The sequence below is a fragment of the Ursus arctos genome, unplaced genomic scaffold, assembly GCF_023065955.2.
Source record: "Ursus arctos isolate Adak ecotype North America unplaced genomic scaffold, UrsArc2.0 scaffold_2, whole genome shotgun sequence".
Classification (NCBI taxonomy): domain Eukaryota; kingdom Metazoa; phylum Chordata; class Mammalia; order Carnivora; family Ursidae; genus Ursus; species Ursus arctos.
The window spans coordinates 7,567,020-7,587,414 of NW_026622874.1; the positions used below are offsets into that span (position 1 = coordinate 7,567,020).

Here is a 20,395-nt window from a genome sequence, read left to right on the forward strand (position 1 = left end):
ACGCAGCCCTCTCAAGCAGGGGTTGTTGACACACCAGCACCCCAAATCCCCCAAGATCGGAAAGTGGGCTTGTTTCCCTCCCTGCTCCCAATCCTTACAACTTGCCATCTCAAAAAAGAAAAAGCATACAGAAAAACCAAAAAAAACCCACACCCTGCTCCCCCAGAGCTCATGCCTTCCCATGACCTCAGACTCTTCCAGGCTTCACTGGACTCCGCCCCCTGCTTGGCCACTCAGTGATTCTGGAACCCTGGACCAGGGAGGGCCTACTCACCCCATAGTGAACCCCCGTCATTCTGGTGGTGGACACAACACCCCTCGCCCCAGTCTCGAAACACCCTCCCACCTCTAGTCCGCTTCAGCCGACCACTCCGAGATCACCCCCAAGAGCCCGTCATCGCCAGCCTCTCTTCTTCCAGCCTGCTCGGAACTCCCAACGTCAGCATTTTTCTTTACCTCATTGGCACCTCCAGTTCAAGGCCCCATGACTTACTATCCATCATCCCTCTGCTTATTTGCATCTTCCTCCTGGTCCCGCTGAACTTATGTTGTCTTTCAACAACACTCTTGCAACTCTCACTCTTTTGATCTGATCTCCGTGGCAGAACAGCGTCCCTATGTGTGCACAGCTGTCAGACAAAGGCCCAAACGTGAGTGGATTGGTACCTTCTGAAATCCACTTTAATTAATCACAAATGGCCCCTGAACACTAATCTGAAATCCTACTCTTTGCCTGGCTCACTCGCCCTTCTGGCTCTGGAATGGCTAGCTCACAAGCACCTCAAACCCCTGAACCTTCACCTTCCAATCTCTCTACTGCCAACAGATTTTCATGCCTATTTCCCAGGGCACACAAAGGCATGGGACGGGAATTCCTTCAACACGCCTGTGCTAAGTAAGCCAACGAACCCTCCCCTGCACCATCATTTCCTCCTGCCCCTTCTGACTTCATAAGGGAGGTGTTTCTCCTCCCATCCAAACCAGTCCTCTCCACCCTTCATTTGGACCCCATCCCCTCATGCCTGTACTGCTAACTATTCTTCTTCTCTTTTGCCTATCAAGCTCCCACCATAAAGTTCAAGCCCCCATCAAGCTTTACCTATTCCTAGACCACATTTCCCTCTAGTTGGTAAGCTCTGTCTCGCCTTTCTTCACAAACTTCTCAGAAGAGTTACATGTACTCACTATTCTGTTTTCATCTACTCCCATGTCCTAATCAAGTCTAGCTGAGTTTCGGACCTCACTTAAATAGCACTCAAGTGACCTTATTCTTTGGGTCAGTAAATTCAATGGGCATTTTCAGTACTCATTTGGCTATTACTTTTGACTGCTCCTTCCTTTTTTAAAATTGAAATATAATTGACAAATAACATATTAGTTTCAGGTGCACAACATAATGATTTGGTATTTGTACATATTGCAACATGATCATCACAATGAGTCTGGCTAAGATTCATCATGTAGTGCATTTTTTTTTCTTATGATGAGAACTTTGAAGATTTACTCGTAGCAACTTTCAAATTTACAACACACTATTATTAACAACAGTCACCATGCCGTACATCGTGTCCCCACAATTTATTTATAACTGAAAGTTTGTACATTTGACCACCTTCCCTCATTCTGCCCACTCCCAGCCCCTGCCTCTGACAACCACCAACCTGTTCTCTGTATCCTTGAGTCTGGTTGTCGTTCCAGATCCCACATCTATGTGAGATCATACCACACTTATTTCACTTGGCACAATGCTGTCAAGGTCCATCTATGTTGTCACAAATGGCAAGATTTCATTTTCTTATGGCTGAATAATATCCCATTGTATATACATATCGCAGCTTCTTGCCATCAATAGACAGTTTATTTCCCTGTCTTGTAAATAACGTTGCAATGGACGTGGGGGATGTAATACATCTTTCTGAGTTAGAGTTTTCACTTCTTTTAAATAAACATGAAGAAATGCAATTACGGGATCATATGATATTTCTATTTTCAATTTCTTGAGGAACCTCTATACCGTTTTCTGCAGTGGCTGCATCAACTTACATTCCCACCAACAGGGCATGAGGGTTCCTTTTTCTCCACATTGTCACCAACGCTAGCTATCTCGTCTTTGGATAAGAGCCATTCTAACAGGTGTGAGGTTATAGCTCCTTGTGGTTTTGATTTACATTCCCCTAATAATTACCTGTGGGCCGTCTGCATGTTTTTGGAAAAATGTCTATTCAGGTCCTCTGCCCAGTTTTAATTGGAGTTTGTTTTTTTGGCTATTGAGCTGTAGGGGATTGGATATGACCCCCTTATTAGATACATAATTTGCAAATATCTGCTTCCATTTCATAGTCTTTTCATTTTGTTGTTTTCCTTCACCGTGCAGAAGATTTTTGGTTTGATATAATCCCATTTCTTTATATTTGCTTTTGTTGCCCTTGCTTTTAGTGTCAAATCCAAAAACAGATCTCTGCCAAGACCGATATCCAGGATTTCCACCTATGTTTTCTCTTGGAGGTTCATGCTTTTAATGCATTGAATTTGGTTTGCTAATATTTTGTTGAGAATTTTTGCATGTTCTCCAGGGATACTGGCCTGTAATTTTCTTTTCCTGTGGCATCTCTGTCTGGTTTTGATATCAGGGTAATACTGACCTTGTAAACTGAGTTTGGTAGTGTTCTTTTATTTCTGGGAAGAATCTGAGAAAGATTAGTATGAACTCTTCTTTGAGTGTTTGGTAGAATTCACCAGTGAAGCCAACTGGTCCCGGACTTGTTGGTTGGGAGGTTTTTGATTACCGATGTGATTCTTAATAGTAATTGTTCTGGTCAAATTGTCTATTTCTTCATGATTCAGTCTTGGTAGGTTGTAGGTTTCTAGGAACTTAAGCATTTATGCTGGGTTATCCAATCTGCTGGTGCATAATTGTTCATAGTGTCTCTTTGATCCTGTGGTTATCAGCTATCACATCTCCTACTTCTCGTTTTATTTATTCGAGTCTTTTTGTGTGTATTTGATTCTTGGTAAAGGTCTGTCAACTTTATCTTTTCAAAGAACCATCTCTTAGTGGCACTGATCTTTTCTATTGTCTTTTTAGTCTCTATTTCACTTTTTCTCTGATCTCTGTTATTTCTTTCCTACTAACCTTTGGCTTTGTTTGTTCATTCTCTACTTCCTCGATTGTTTGAGATTTTTCTCATTTATCAAAATAGGCCTGCAATGCTATGAACTTCCCTCTTCTAACTGCTTTGCTGTATCCTGTAAGTTCTGGTATGCTGTATCTCCATTTTCATTTGTCTCAGGCATTTTTAAAAATTTCTCCTTTGATTTTTTTTTTTTTTGGCCCTTGTCTTTTTTTGGGGGGGGTGTTTAAAGATTTTATTTATTTATTCGACAGAGATAGAGACAGCCAGCAAGAGAGGGAACACAAGCAGGGGGAGTGGGAGAGGAAGAAGCAGGCTCACAGCGGAGGAGCCCGATGTGGGCCTCGATCCCATAATGCCGGGATCACGCCCTGAGCTGAAGGCAGACGCCCAACCACTGTGCCACCCAGGCGCCCCTTTTTCTTGTTTTTTTTTTTTTTAAGATTTTATTTATTTATTTGACAAGAGACAGAGACAGCCAGCGAGAGAGGGAACACAGGCAGGGGCAGTGGGAGAGGAAGAAGCAGGCTCATATCGGAGGAGCCTGATGTGGGGCTCGATCCCATAACACCGGGATCACGCCCTGAGCCAAAGGCAGACGCTTAACCGCTGTGCCACCCAGGCGCCCCTGTTTTTTTGTTTTTTTTTTTTTTAAGATTTTTATTTATTTGAGAGAGAGAGACAGAGTGCACAAGCAGGAGGGGTGGCAGAGAGAGAGAGGGAGGCCTGATGTGGGGCTTAGATCCTAGGACCCTGGGATCATGACCTGAGCTAAAGACAGACGCTCAACCAACTGAGCCACCCAGGTGCTCTAGCCCTTGGTTATTCAATAGCATGTTGTTTAATCCCCACGTTTGAGAGTTTTCCAGTTTTCTTTTCTAACTTATTTCTAGGTTTTGTTTTGTTTCGTTCTTTACCACTATGGCAGAAAAGATGCTTGGGGCGCCTGGGTGGCGCAGCGGTTGGGCGTCTGCCTTCGGCTCAGGGCGTGATCCCGGCGTTGTGGGATCGAGCCCCACGTCAGGCTCCTCCGCTGTGAGCCTGCTTCTTCCTCTCCCACTCCCCCTGCTTGTGTTCCCTCACTCGCTGGCTGTCTCTATCTCTGTCGAATAAATAAATAAAATCTTAAAAAAAAAAAAAAAAAAAAGATGCTTGATAAGATTTCAACCTGCTTAAATTTATTGAGACTTGTTTTGCGGCCTGTTGTATGAGCTACCCTGGTGAATGTCCGTCCCACGATCCCTTGAGAAGTTATGGGGAGTCGGCTGCTTTTGGATGAAATGTTCTACTACATCTGTTAAATCCATCTGGTCTCACATATTAACACCAATGTTTCCTTATTGTTTTAGGGGATTATTTTTGGTTTTGTTTTTTTGGTCTGGATGATCTCTCCCATTGAATCTAAGTACAATGTTAAAGCCCTCCACTATTCCTGTCTTGTTATCGATTTCTTTTACACCTGCTAATATGTATTTAGATCCCCTATGTTGAGTTCACATTTACAAACGTTCTATCCTCTTGCTCTACTGGCCCCTTGAGCACTCTATCCCGACCTTCTTCATCTCTTATTACAGTATGTTACGACCACAGCTTCTGTTTCCATTTGCGTGGCATCTTTTCCATCTTCCCTTTCAGTCTGTGTTTGTGCAACTGCAGTGAGACTCTGGTAAGCAGCACATAGATGGGGCTTGTTTTTTTAAATCCATTTGGCCATTCAATAGCTTCTGTTTGGAGAATTAGTACATTTACATTTAAAATAATTAATGATAATTGATTTCTGGCTGTTTTGTAATTCCTTTGTTCCTTTCTTCTTCTCTTGCCCTCTTCCTTTGTGATCTGATGGTTTTCTATAGTGTGTTCTTACATCCGTCTTTTGTGTACCTACTATAGGTTTTTGTGTTGTGCTTAAATAAAACAACTTATATTTATAACAACCTATTTACGTTGATAGCAACTTAAGTTGGAATGCATTCTGAAACTCTACATTTTTACTCCTCCATTCCACATTCTATGTCTTTGGTGTTCACAATTTATATTTTTTTATCCTGTGTATCCATTAATAAAATTTGTGTTAATAGTTCTATTTACTACTTTTACCTTTTAACCTTCAAGCTAGCATGTAAGTGATTAACCCCTGATAACATCACATTACACTCCCAGACTGTGGGTGCCCCTCAGTAAGCCACCTCTGCTCTGCGTCCGGGGGATAGGGAGCCTGCAACTGTTTCTCCACTTTTAACAAGCAGGACTCACATGTGCAAGCCCCATGGTCGCCAGAGCCAGGAGGTCAAAAGGTGTCTCCTAGGTGGCAGATGCAAAAACCAGGGTGCCAGACCGGTGCACCAGCCTCCCACCCCAGGAGATTCCAGTGACCCAGAATGAGGCAGAAGGAGAGCACCGAGATGGTGCCCGCTGGCCTCTGTCCCCAGACAGCACCTCAGTAGCTCTCAGATGTGTGCCCAAGAAGCCTGTCCTGCAGGCTGAAGCTCTAGGACAAGCCAACAGACCCTTTCCCAGAAAGGCTGGGGCTGTGTTTTCAGTCTGCTGTGTCTGGGCTGGGCCCTTCCTTCTCCATTTATTACAGGACTACAGGACCTATGAGTGTAAGCCCCTCTGGCCACCAGTCAGGATATCTAGTGGTATCCCCAGGGGGGCAGCCACAAAATTCAGGGTGCCAGATGAGAGTACATGCTCCTTTCTGGGAGATACTGGGGACCTGGAGGGAGAGAGAGGGAGAGGGTAAAGATGGCATCTGCCAGCCTCCATTTTTGGAGAGCATTTCAGCAGGCCCTTGGATGTGGGTTAAATCAAAAGCCCAACCCTCAAAGCGAAGCTTTAAGATAAGCAAATAGGCCTCTTTCACTGAACAACTGGGAACTTTTTAGTTGCCCACCTGCCTGTGCACTGGGCCCTCGGGTGGCAAGCCTGCATAAGCCCTTCGAGAACTGTTTCTCAGTTCAGTGTTGCCTTGTAGGTCTTGTGGATCAAAGCCTGGGCTGTCAAAGCTAGCTGTTTTGGGGGCTCATCTCTCAGGCACAGGTCTTAAAAGCTGAGGTGCCCAACGAAGGGGTTCCAACTCTTCGCTCCTCAGGGAACATTGCAGGATGGTGAGTTCCCTCTTGAAGGTGTGTTGCTGCCCCGCGGGTAGGGTTTATGGTGAGATTGTGTCACAGCCTCTCCTACCCATGTTTGTGTGGCTTTTTTCTTCATTCACCCAATGTATAGGAGTTGATCGGCCAGTTTTGGGATATTTTCCAGAGGAAATTGTCACACGTGTAGCTGTAGATTTGGTGTGTCTGTGGGAAGAGGTGAATTCAGGATCCTTCTACATCACCATCTTGAACCAGGACCTACTCCTTCATTTTTGATACCATTTTTTCCTTTGGCCTCTGTGACACCCACCCCCATCCTCTTGCTCATCATTCTCTCTAGCCTGACGCCGACCACCCCCGTGTGGGCACTGCAGCCACCCTCCTTTATCCAGGCCAGAGCTGCTACAGTTATTTGGCCCTGTCTCTGTCTCACTTCATACACTTTTCTTAGGCAATCTCACCCATGGCCATGCCTTACATTTCCACCACATAATTACTCTAAATGTATCCCCTCAGCCCTGGCTTCTCTGAGCCCCAGACACATATAGTCAACTGCTTCCTTGACATCTCCACTGGAATGGACCGAAGGTAGTTCAAATTAAACATGTCCCAAACTGAACCATGACCCATCCCCAAACCCCACAAATCTTGACCCCTCTTCAGGGCTTCCTATCTCAGAGAATGGCACCGCTATTCATTGTATCAAACAAACCAGAAACCTAGCTATCACCTTTGACACCACCTCTCTCTCACCAACCCATCACCCTGATAATCCTACCTTCAGAATATCCAAAGCCTCATAACTGAGCTCCCTGTATCATTTTTATTCCTTTCCAATCTATTCTTCAGTCCACAGCCAGAGTGATCTCTGCAAAGCAGAAATCTGATCATGTTAACTCTCTGTAAAACTTCCTATGGCTTTTATCTTCATAGTATAATGCCCTGAATCCTTAACAAAGCCAACAAGCCTTTGCCTTGCCCGACCCTTGTACTCCTATCCGGCCTTGTATTTCTGCTTACTGAGGAAAGTAACAGAAGGGTCGGAGTACTTCAACTTTTCATTTCGCTGGAAAGGAAGCTTGGTCAGGCCTGCAAACACTTGGCTAGAAGGCCCAGGCACTCCCTCTTTTTAATCTGTCAGATAAAACATTCTTGCCCAATGTACGCCAGAAAGTCTTAGGCTCCTTCAGAAAGTCAAATATACCCATATTCAGACAGAGACTAAAGGCAACTGCAGGAAGCGCCCACTCGCTCTGTGTATGTACTTAGTAAGAAATCTAAGAAGAAATGTGTTGTTACATAAAATCATCGAACTATGGTCTAGTCCACAGAAGGAACATGAGTATCGGCAGAACCTAAGACGCCTGAAAAGCAACAACATTTAAAGGGCAGACAGAGGAATAAAGATCCAGAAGAGAGCAGACAGAAAGGCAGAAAGAAAGCCAAGAGAGTGGTCTCCTCAAAAGTCAAGGGGGAAAAAAGGAAAGAAGTGGTCAAAAGAATAAATGTTGCAGACTAGTCCACTAAGAGAAAGATTATTTTATGTACTAATTAATTCTTTTTACTCGGATTTAGCCATGTGGAGGTATTTGGTGACATTAGAAAGACTCTTCTGAGAATGAAGAAGTCAGAACCCCTCTGAGGAGGGAACGAGAAGGAAGTAAGTGGAGGGCAAGGCCGAGGCAACTTTATCAAGAGGCCTGATCTTGTGATGCGAAAAGGGAGCACAGGCCCAACAATGCTCCTGGGTTGTCTTGTTTAAGACAGGCAAGCCTGCAGCATGTTTATACACGGACAGAGAGGAGCTACTGGAATGGAAGATGACCCCATGTTCCCGAGGACATGGTGGGAAAGGAGCTCCAGAAGTGAGACAAGTACTGAAATGGGGCCGGGATGGGCCGAGGAGCTGCAAGTGAGAGGTCTCCCTTTGATTCCTTCTAGTATTATTTTAATCAAGAAGGAGAGGCTTATGGCTAAACTGTGACAGTGTAAAGGGATGCGGTAACGAGAGGCAAAGCTAACCCGAGACATAAAAGGGCACCAGGCAGTGGTGAGCACCCCACGGTGCTGGAGACCACGGTTCATGAAGAACGAACCCAAGCGAGTGCAAAAGTTTTCTGCAAAAAGGCTTGCCAGTATGAGGGTGACGGCAGGGCACACTGACAATCACACTGATCACACAGTTGCAGTTTTGCCAACCCAGGAGCAGAGGAGAGAAGGGGGAAGAGTTAAGGACACTGTTAACAGGCGCTGGGGGGAGAAGGGGCCATGGACAGAGACCAAAGAGCAACCTTCGTAAAAGTGAAGACAGGAAAGAGCTGGGTAAACAAGGAAGTGTGGTTAAACAAATCGTTTTACATACTGTTGCTGGTGCAGTCTGGGACAGGCGGAGGGAAGGAAGACGAACAACAGGGGCCCGTGGAGGAGCAGTCAGGGTCCTGGCAGACAAGAGCACAAAGGCGGTCATGGCACAGATAGAAGGCACCGGGGCCTTCGGAGAATGCGGACCCAACTTTAGGTCCTCACCTCACACAAATCCCGAAAAAGAGGACATGCAGGAAGAGTGGTGTCAACTCTGAGTTGCTCCAGAAATATCAGATACTCTTGGTGGGGGCAGCGATACCACCGTTGCCGTTTCTATCGTGACGACCAGTAGATTATGTTCCCTTTAAGAGATCAGCTCTGCACGCAAAGACCGCAGCGACCGCCGTAACTAACGAAATCGACCCGCTACCGAACCCCGTACTCGGAAAGCAGACCAGTACTGCGCTGTAGTCTGCCTGTTTCCTTAACTTAGTGCTACAAAAACCTCCTTCCGTCTCCATAAAAGAAAACATGAGTTGGCATGCCTGGATAGTAATCTTGATAGATCTCTCCTGTCGCCTCGGACTTCAGGGGCACAGAGAGCGTTCTGAATGTTTTATATTTTGAGGTTTCTTTTTCTGCTACTTGAGCTGGCTGATCCTCTGGCGGTGTGACATCTTCGTAGTCTTGCTCTTCATGTTTCCCGAGTCTAATATGACAAAGAAAGTAAGACGCTATAGTTAACAGCCGCCAGGACTCCAAGTTTAAGCCCTGATACTGTACTTTACAATATAACATCTACCCTTTCGAGCAATTTTTGATACACTTTAAAAAGCAGATCTGAGGTCACCTAGGGGGCTCAGTCAGTTAAGTGTCCAACTCTTGATCTCAGTTCAGGTCTTGATCTCAGGGTTGTGAGTTAAGCCATGCCCTGGGCTCCATGCTGGGTGTGGAGCCTACTTAAAAATTTTTTTAAAAAAATATTTTTTTAATAAATAAATAATTAAAAACACAAAAAGCAGATCTGAAACATGGAGAGTCTAGTTAAATCCAAAAGAGGTCTGATATTATCATGGAAATTTTAATGCTAGAAAGGACTTAAGAATCCTTATCTAACTTAAAAGATGAAGAAATATTCACCAATTAGCAGCAGAGTGAGGTCAGAACACAGTTTTTTGAAATTTAATACTCATATATTACCCTTCTTTATAAAACCAACCCCAACGACAACCCTTACCAAGACTGAAACCAAAATCTTTTCACAATACATTAGCCAACTGCCTATTTGTTAATCTTGGGAAACCTTCTCATAAGAACAGATCCAAAATCAGTGCCTGCAGCCAACTCAGGCCACAGAGCACGTTTCTGTGAGGTGGAGGAAACAGAAGGTTCTCTAGATCCTCACATGCTGCTCAGTGGGCAAAACTACCCATCGGTATATTAAACGAAAGTACTGAATCACATGAATAAGGCGGCAAGCTTTCTCTTCAAAGACAGAACACTTCGCGCTTGCTCATGCATACCTGTATTAGGAATTCCTAAATCCTCCTCCCTTGAGCAGTCTGAGTCCCCTTTGGTTTATGAACACCTTGAACAGTTTCTTCTTCATCGAAATGTCTAATCCATACCCTTTGTTCTTTTTTTTATAGTGAATTGTATACCACTTTCTTAACAATGTTTAGGAGTTCTTTTCACATTTTATATAGTAATCTTTTGTCATTTTACCTGGGCTGAAAACCTCTTCTGGTTTGGACTCAACTTCTCACTTCTTGACGAAGTCTTCATAAATGTAAGTTCTTCACTTTAATATAACCTAATTTATCTATCTCTGCATCTATGATTTGTGTTTATTCTTAAGAAATCTGTCTTTAATCTTGAGAAAACTCTTTTACTTTTTCCAAATACTTTAAAAGTTTTGCCTTCCACAAGTCTTACAGTTCATCCTGAGTTTGGGGTATGATGTGAGGGGCAGATCCAATTCTCCCCACTCCCACCCCATAATGACACACAATTGTCACGACATACTACTGAACACTCCCATCCTTCCCTTCCCTGACCTGTAACACCAAGTCTGTATCACTCCAAATATATACAATTATCCACCCCTGGTTCTTTATTTTATTTCTCTATCCTTGTTTTTCTTTCCCACTGCTTTAATTGCTATAGTTGTCATAGCTATAGGTTCATGCCTCCAAATTTCTTTTTTTAAGAGTGCTTACATATCCTTGGCCCTTTGTTTTTCCATATAAATTCTGTTGCATTCTTAATTAAATTTTGTAATTTTCTCCACAAAGGTCAAACACATGCTTTTTCCTAGGTACTGGATTTTTCATTACTATTACAAATGATAGTTATGATTAAAATTGAATTTTCAATCTATAGCTGGATTATAGGAATGAAATTCACTTACATACACTGATTTTAATCTAGCACCCTTGCTAAATTAAATTCACTTATTAATTATAAAACTCTGTGAATTCTTTCGTACTTTTTTACTAGACATCATATCATCTATAAATGATTATGGTTTGTTTCTCCTCTTTCAAAACTTCCAGCTTTCATTTCTTTTCATCTTTTTTCTTGTTTTATTATCTTAGGACCTTTAATAGCATGTCACATAGAAGTGGCAACAGCAAATATCCTTGTCACTTTTCTCAATTTAAAAGGAACACTTTTAATACTTGACCATTAAAAATATTTGCTTCAGGTTTTTGGTAAGTGCCCTTAATCACGTAGTTTGCTAAGGGTTTTTATCATTAAGAGATAATCCATTTATCAAATGCTTTTCTCCCTTTAATCTATTAATGATAACTGGTATTGATGCACTTTCTAATGTTGAACTGACCTTGCATTTTCGAGATAAGCTACTCAATTTGATCTTGGTGTAGCATCCATTTTTACATGCTACTGTAACCTGTAGGTTAGTATCTTATTTAAGGGTTCCTGCTTCTAAGGTTGTGAATGAAACTGACTTAGAAGACTGTATAAATGGGGGCGCTGGGTGGCACGGTGTGTTGGGCGTTGAACTCTTGGTTTTGGCTCAGGTTGTGCTCTCAGGGTCATAAGATCGAGCCCCACCTGGGCTCCAAGCTTAGCACAGAGTCTGCTTAAGTTTCTTTCTCTCTCCCTCCCTGTGCCCCTCGCCCCCACATGCATGCATGCGATTTAGGGACTATTTTCTCTTTTTCTGTTCTGTGGAAGAAGTTGTATAAGATTGGAATTATCCGTTTCTTAAATTTCTGCTAGAACTCATAAACCTGGTAGAAACTCAGAAACTCTGGAAATCTGCTTGAGCCTAGTATATGTGGTCTGTGGGGGCAGGGGAGGTTGGGGAGGCAGTCATGATTCGTAACTATAAATTCGACAATTTTAGTGGATAAAAAGGAATGATATCCTGCCATTTGCAATGACGTGGATGGAACTAGAGAGTATTATCTAAGCAAAATTAAGTCAGTCAGAGAAAAACAAATACCATATGATTTCACTTATATGTGGAATTTAATAAATCAAATGAGCAGAGGGGAGAAAAAAAAAGAGGCAAATCAAGAAACAGACTCTTAACTCAGTGAGGTGGGGGGGTTGGGTGAAGCAGGTGATGGGGATTAAGGAGTGCACCTGTTGTGATGAGTGCTGGGTGTCCTACGGAGGTGCTGAATCACTATATTGGAAACCTGAAACTACCATAACGCTGTATGTTAACACTAGAATTCAAATAAAAACTTTAAAAAGTTCACTCTGCCTATTACTTATTGAGCCTATTTTGTTCATACTTTTCTTAAAACGTTTACATTTCAGACTAATTGCCATGAAACAGTTAACCTTCTCATCTTTTTAACTGCAGATCATTCTGCGCTGACGCATCTCCCATTTCCCACCTCCTTAGCAGTGGTTACAGAGCCCCGACCCGACACTGCTCAGCGCCCCCTGCGTTTGTGTTTTGGGAGGCAGTATATAAAGAGAACACATGCTACGCGGTGTTTCCTAGAGCTGTGCCATGTTACAACCCTAACTGTGCACTTGTGACTTTCTTTTTCATGGTCCATTCTGTCAAAGGTCTGCCAATTTGATCGACAGCTGTTGCTTTTCCTGATTTTATCTTTGATTTCTATTCTGTTAGTTTCTGGTACTGTTAATCTTCTTCCCTCGATTTTGTCTTGGTTTAGTCTGTTCAACTCTTTTCCCCTTAACTTCTTAGAATGGATTGTTACCTCATTAATTTTGCAGCCTATCTTGTTTGTTAGTGTAAGCTGTAGGACTATAAATTTCTCTCCGCACAGCTGAATCGGCTACACCACACCACTTGTAACTGAGACAAGACTAGGGCGGCAAGTTCAACTCCTTCCCCTCTTCTTTCTTGCTTTTCTAGACTCAGTTCTACATCGTTTCCTCTTGGGAGGGGGGGGGGTCTTTCAGAAAAGTGTCTATTTTTCAGACATCATGTTTCATTTCCAAATGAAGAGTGGTTTTCTAGTTAAGCTCTTAGAACTGATGTCCACTGTGATCTAGGAGTACGTGATTTACTGCGATGTTTTGAGAATTTGTCTAAACAAGTTTCATGGTCTGCAATGGTGAAGCCTTGTAATTCTTCCCTATGACCCAGAGGAGAATATGGAAGCATCTTTTTACTTTTCATCTGTTGGTACCCTTTTGCTTTCTAAAATGTTTCCACACACGGATTTAACCCAGTTTGACATTAAAAACAATAACAAAAACAAAAAACAAAACTCTAGCCCACTTGCATTTACTGTGATTACAGGCATTTTTGGAATTTATTTCAATCATCTTTTTGTCTCCTCCGTATCCTTCTTCTTATCTTTACTCTCCTATTGTCTATCTCTACCTTTCCCTTCTTCCTTCTGGAGAACTTCCTCGGCTTTATCTTTCACCTGTTCTCTCAATCTCCATTTCTGCTATTATATATTTAATTTCCAAAAGCTATTTTTTCCTCCAAATGTTCCCTATTTTTTATTCTCTTAATGCTATTTCTTCGGTCACCTGACAACCCAACATAGGCTTGTGCTGGTTGTTACTGAACTTTTCTGCTCCCTTCACGGTCTCTTTTCTCCAGGCTGTGATTTGAGTTTCTGTCAAGCTGTAAACTTTCCTCAAATGATCACGGGTCATCTGCTCGTATTTAAGAATCATCACTGAGACAGCAATGAGACCACTCTTCAGGCACTGGCGAAATCTGTCCACTGGTAGATTTCACTGCGGGATAATGCTTGAGTTTTTCCCAACTGGCCTTATCTACAGATTTTTCCTGTCAGCTGGCCATATATCCAGAAGATAATGTGCTTAGATTTTGGCTGTGAGCTTTCTCAAAGTCCAGCACAGGAAGAATACTAAGGCTCCCTACGACTTGGGTACAATAACGTACTCCCGACTGTGTTTGGTGTCCCCGCATCCTGGATGTCTTCTGTTGGAATGAAGGAAGAAACGTTCTCTTGGCTGAGGGAGGTTAAGGAAGGGGATCTGTGTTCTAACTGCTGCTTCTAAAAACTTTCAGGTTACTGCTTCCCTGCCACTGGCCACTTCGAGAGGATCCTTACAGATGGGAGGTGAGGTGGCAGCGGAGATGAAGCAGCTGCTGCTGGGCTTCACTCCTGTCACCTTAGGTTTGCACTGTCTGCTCTGCAAATCAGTAATTACTTATCCTTCCGTTCCCAAGCTTCCCAAATTACACTGGCAGCTCCCACATGCTTTTGTCTCCTCTCTCCTTCTTTTGTGAGTTTATACCTTTTTGATCATTTGGTGGGATTTCAGAAAGGAGAGCAGTAAGAGCATGAGTTCAACCCATGAGGCTTAAATAGAAGTCAGTTTCTTCCAGCACTTCCTCACTTCATTATTTTCTTTCTGAGTGGACGCTGATCCACTGAGAGGAATGCGAGAAAGGAAGCAAGCACATGAATCTCTCTAACCTCTGCTCCATCTGCCTACACCGAACCACCTGGGGCCATCCTGGGCTTTTTCAGCTGTTGGTTAACTTCTCATTTCCAGCAACTCCCTTCTCACTTTTTTGGCATATCCAAGACTGGTGTGGGGAAGGAGCCGGTGTTAATCTGCCTATCTTGTCGGGAACCCCTCCCTAAGGTCTGCTAAACTCCGGCACCCTCATCCATTCCTCACATGACACTGTACGTCCCTCACTCTCAGAATGGCTTACCACTAGACATATGTTGTTGAAATTTTAATTTTATTGTATCTTATTTTACCTTGCTTTTGTGTTGCTTTTCTCCTTGTCCATGTCTTGATTTATTGTTGTCAAATCGATGGGTATATTCTCGATGTTTTTTTTTCTAAACAGAACTCTGAAGTAACAGGCTGTAAAAAATATGTTCATGTTACCTTTTAAATATAAAAGATGTTTTCACAGTTACGACTATTGGTTTCAAAACTGCACATATGGTTCTCAACTTCCCACAGGGCTTAAATGAATATCTTCCATTACCTTCAAAGGTTTCCTCCGTATAGTGTGATTTCCAGGCCCTTCACTATGCTAGTTATCCTTCTCAGGGCAGCCTCCGTATTGTTTACCTCCCTCTCTAAGGCAAGGTTTTCTTTCTTACAACGATGGCTTTATGTACATACAATTCTAATTTACCTTAAATTTCACACTGAAGAGAATGCTAAGTTTTAAGATCCTCTCCTCAGGGAAAATCATCAGAAAGAACACAGGGAAGTCAACAGACCTGGTGGCCTAAGCTGTTAAACTCATTTCACCGTTCGCTAAGTACTAAAAGGCCATGTCCATATACTACTAGCATTCTTCAGACGGAACAGAACAAAAGGGAGTGGGTTTTGAAATATGAAAAAGCAGTGTTCTCTTTCTGCTTACTGAGGGAAATCTAGCAAGGACCCGAAAGCCTCCAAACAAAGCAAATGCGCTGTGCAGGCATGGCAGCATACTCTGACTAAAGAGGCCAAGATGCAGCCTAGAATCAGTGTAGGGCAGAAAAGCTTCAATTGTCAAGTGAATTAGCACCAGACAAATCAAATATGACAGAATGAAAGAGGCCAGAGGCAAGAGGAGTTCTTAATGGAATAGGAATGATAGAAATTTCCACATCGGAAATGAAGCCAACAACTACACTATCAACGCAGGACTGGTCTATCTGGTGATGAGACTCAGGGTGTAGAAAGGGTCCCGATCAGATCCCAAGAGTGCCAAGAATGGCCACAGAAGGATCATTTACCGCAGACAGGAACTGAAGGCTACAACTCTGGGGCCCACACTTCAGACAAGGTTCAGATCCAAGGGACAGTCTCACTACATTCAAAAGCATCCCTGAATCAAACCCATTCTCGATTTACAACAGAGGAGAGGTCAGCAGAATTCTTCTAAAAAAAAGGCCAAAGAGTAAATATTTTAGGCTTATGGACCAGAGGGAAAAATCAAAGATATTACACATTATTCATAAAGTGAGAGAAAACAAATTTCTGCAAATGTTTTATTGATGAAATTCAATATGAAAGTAGTTAAATAGAATTTTTAAAAATATTCCTATTTAAATGTTCCTATTAATGAAGAACACAGAATTCTTTTGAGAAGGGTAACATGTTCATATTGGGGTTCAAAGTTAGTGTTATCTATCATCAAATTGCTTGTCATTATTCCTTTATAAAAACCATTCTTAGCTTGCAGACCTAGAAAAACAGGTGGCAGACCAGATGTGACCACTAGGCCACCATCTGCCAGACCCAACAGGAGAGTAGATGTTAACTACAACATCTACTTTAACTCTGGAGTAGCTTGTATTTTCATGCTATCATCACGGCCACCAAACAGCCCCCCCCCCAAAAAAAAAGACAGAGAGAAGTTGTTTGATCTATTAATCAAACAGTATAAAAAATCAAATGAGTTATTCTTTTTTCCTATCAGACAAGTGAAAAAATCAAGTTAACCTCACACTTCTCCAGAGCAACATTCAAATGCCAGAATATTTCCTCAGGAGAAAGGAGTGGCTTAGGAAGTTTATTCAGAGCCAAGTTTTCATGTAAGTATAAAGCTAACAAACATTTTCACACGTGCACAATTCAGTAAATATATCATCCGGGAACCCTTCTTGTAAAACGTACGTGATAATAAATTCCACCCTCACAGCGATGAAGGCAAAAATATGGCAATAGAGAAAATAATAGGAAAAGCATTAAATTCATCTAAGTGGAGAAGTAGGTCAGAACAACTGGAGGACTCCTGGTACAGAGCAGAAGTGTAAGTATTAAAACAATCGAGAGGGGAGAAGAGGAGGTAAATGAGCTACAGGGAACAGAAGTGCTCCTCATCCACAGAGACTACTTAAATGTGATAAATAAAATAACAGAAGTTTAACTATATTATTTAAAAGTAAAAGGTACCCGTAAAAAGAACTAAAATTATAACATATGCAATAAACATTAGGGAGTATGAGGTATCAGATAAAATGTAAATGCATGATGTTTTAATTTCTTCATTTCACAATGTGGAGCCAACAGATGCTACGTAAAGTGCGTAGATCACAAAATAAAGGTTGGGATATACACGACGTTGTAAGTCCAGAAGAACTAAAAGGATGCATGAACCTTCCCAAGTATCAGAAGTGAAACACAACCATGTATTTACACAAAACAGGGATTTAAAACATCAGAAAAAATAAAGGACAGTTGTGGTTGACTTTAGTAGGTTGCCTACATAATATTCATTCCCTCCTTCCCTTTCCCAAGCGGTACTCTGATTTTTATTCAGGTAGATCTGAACGAATTGTCAAAAAAGGGATAGAGATCAAAAAATGAAAAGAAAGGTTAAACAGTAGACAGGAGAGAATGATAAATCTGACATAATACACATCAAAAGTCTGGAAGAAGAGAGAAAAAGGGGAATATAATGACTGAGAGTTTTTTGGACACCAATCTATAGCCCCACAGAGTCCTGCAAATTCTAAGCAGGATGAACATGTAAGTGGACACATGCGCGTGTACACACACACCCCCCAACACAGTGGAACTGTAGAGGGCCAAAGGCAAAGAGGAGATCATAACAGCAGCCAGAGACAGAGTAAAGAGAAAAACAGACGAAGTATGGGCTTCTTGATAACGTGCGCACGCACGCACACAACTAAAACAATGGTATAACATCTCCAACATGCTACGGAAAAATACCTGTCGACTTAGAATTCTATACCTGGCAAAATGTATTTCAAAAATGAAGGCAAAATAAAGACATTTCAGGCAAATAAAATCAACAGACACTCATAAAATGTACTGTAAAGGACTTCGAAAAGGACTATGATCCTAAGATGACAGGTCTAAGATGCAAGAAATTATCAGCAGAAGTAATGAATACGTGTAAAGCTAAATAAACACTAACTGCACAAAAGAGTAATTATTTCTTGTGGGATTAAAAGTAAGAAGGAACTAAAGTGCACAACAAACAACAGCATAGTGGTCAAGAGGAGGATTATTAAAATTAAATTGTTTTAAGATTCTCGTATTTTCTAGACGAAGATGGAAAATAATTAAATTTACACTTTGCTAAGCTAAGCATACATCTTAAAACTTCTACGGTAAACCACAAAATAAGGTGACAGAAATAAACCAAAACATACTAATAATTATTCAATACAAATGCACCAAATTTTCTAAAAAGACAGAAAACCTGGGGAGGAAATCCAATTATATCTTATTTAAAAACAAATCTGTAAAACAAAAGGATACAAAAAGGATGCAAGAGAAGGACAGTAAAAAGATGTATCAGGCAACTATTAGGCAAAATAAAGGTATTATAGCCATGTTTCTATCAGAAAAAATAGATAATAAAGCAGAAAGAGTTACTAGACATAAAGAAGTTCACTACGTAATGATTAAAGTTCATTTCACCAGGAAAAGAAAACAGTTCTGAACTTCCACCTGACAACATAATTTCTAAACATGTAGTGCAAAATATGTAACACAAAATACATAATTCAAAAACTGGCAGAACCTTAAAGAGAAACAAATATAGTAGATAATAGAACATTATAACAAATTCATTTTAGTTAATTAGGCCAACCCCCCTGCCACCAAAACAAAACACAAACAAAACCAGTAATGATACAGATTTTTAATAATCTTAATTTTAGAGTTTGACTTAACAAATACACTGTGTACAACTCAAGAAGTGGAGAATGCATGTATTTTAAGTGCACAAGGCACAGTTTAAAAATTAAAAAACCTACAGGGTCATAAGTCCCAACAAACTTCAAACACTTTATCACCATATAATCCAAATTCTATGACCACATTGTAATCAGATTAGAAATAAAGCAATAAAAAGTGAAATCCCATAAATCTAGAAATGAAGAAACACCTGTCTAAATAACTCATGGTTCAAAGAATAAAGAAAATTTCAAAATACTAAGAACTAAATGCTAAGATATTAAATATTAAAACTTGTGAGATGCATCCAAAGAGGTACTTACAGGTAAATAAAAGCCTTAAATGCTTATACCAGAAGAAAGGAAAGATATCTAAAGAAGTTAGAAAAAGCAAAACTTTATAAATCCAAAGAAAATAGAAAGAAAAAAATAAAGATGAGAGCAGGCCTCTGGACATCAACAAGGTAATGGGAGTAGGAGATACCACTCTTCCCCCCCCCCATAAAAAAGGACAAACAGACAGCTATCTATGGACAAAAATAAGCCTCGGAGGGCTCAAGAATCCAATTAAGAACTACAGCAATGCAGCAGAAGAAAAAGAGAATTAACTATAGAGAAAGGATCCCTGGGGAGACTGGCTGAGCTGGGACGGCTGGCTAAGAACAAAGAAGAAGGTGGGCTGTCAGTATCAGTCACCCAGGAGTTGCCATCACAGTCCCCAGTGGCATGTTCTGCAGAGGACCCCGGTAGCTTTTGCCACTGAAGATCTCAGCAGCTCCCGCAAGAGCGCAGACTCCACACAGCGCTCACGGTGGAGGATCCTATAGTGTCTGTCATGTGGACCCCACCCTGCTGCTCCACAGAGGACACCAGGAGCACTGGCTACTGACATAAGCAACGGTACCACTTCCGTGGAACACCCAGGGAGGGAGACTCTGCTGCCCCTCCCCCCAGAAGGAGCTGCTGCTGTGCTGCCCCAGGACCAGCACAGCGACCTCCCCCCAGCCCTACACATGCCTTGGTTCCAGAGTCCCAAGGGCTCCACATGTGTGCACACCTCAGACTCCATCTTTGTGGCTGTTCTGCACATGCCCATGCTCCAAATCCAAGCCCATGGCTGTTCTACAGGCATCAACATGGTGGGCACGGGAGCTACCACGGCTGGGGGACAACCAGCTCCTCAGACCCCAGAGCTTCTGGTACTCCAGAAGTGCCCACGTATCAGACACCAGTGTCACCACCACTACAAGGACCAGACCCTGTGCCAAGAGGGATCCCCTCAACCATAACACTCTGCACTGGAAGGGAGGGAGGACCAGGAAGTCCCCAGCAGACTTCACTAGCAAAGACCCTAAGAGTCCCCTCTGCCACTGTCAACACTTGCAGGCTTGGCCACTGAGAACCCCTAAAATCTATGCCGACATTGACCTCACTGAAGAAGCTACATGGAAACCATGTTGCAGGGTCTTCCCTAGAACCAGAACTGCCATACTCCACTAAGCCAGTGCCCTCACACCCACCCACAGGTGGTCTGGAACCACCAAAATCAGTCCCTAATGCTGGAAGAGATGACGGCTCCATCAAATGCACAGACATCAATATAAAGCTGCCACAGAAACACGAAAAATTAAGAAAACATGACGCCACCAAAGGAACACAGTAATTTTCCACTCAGACCTCAAAGAAATGGGAGACATATGAATTGCTGGACAAAGAATTCAAAATAATTGTTTTAAGGAAGCTCAGTAAGCTACACGAG

General features: G+C 42.1%; 1 protein-coding gene across 1 annotated transcript in view; it reads right to left on the reverse strand.

Moving 5' to 3' along the window:
- The window catches only part of DNAH14 (dynein axonemal heavy chain 14), a 321,838-nt gene that overhangs the window by 283,793 nt on the left and 17,650 nt on the right, over positions 1-20,395 (reverse strand). The window contains exons 2-6 of the mRNA XM_057315759.1: positions 14,740-14,848; positions 9,027-9,236; positions 8,912-8,936; positions 8,750-8,860; positions 8,586-8,661 (exon numbers count right to left, since the gene is read on the reverse strand). Of these exons, the coding sequence (XP_057171742.1) occupies positions 8,586-8,661; positions 8,750-8,860; positions 8,912-8,936; positions 9,027-9,236; positions 14,740-14,848 (531 nt within the window). The remainder of the gene's footprint in view (positions 1-8,585; positions 8,662-8,749; positions 8,861-8,911; positions 8,937-9,026; positions 9,237-14,739; positions 14,849-20,395) is intronic.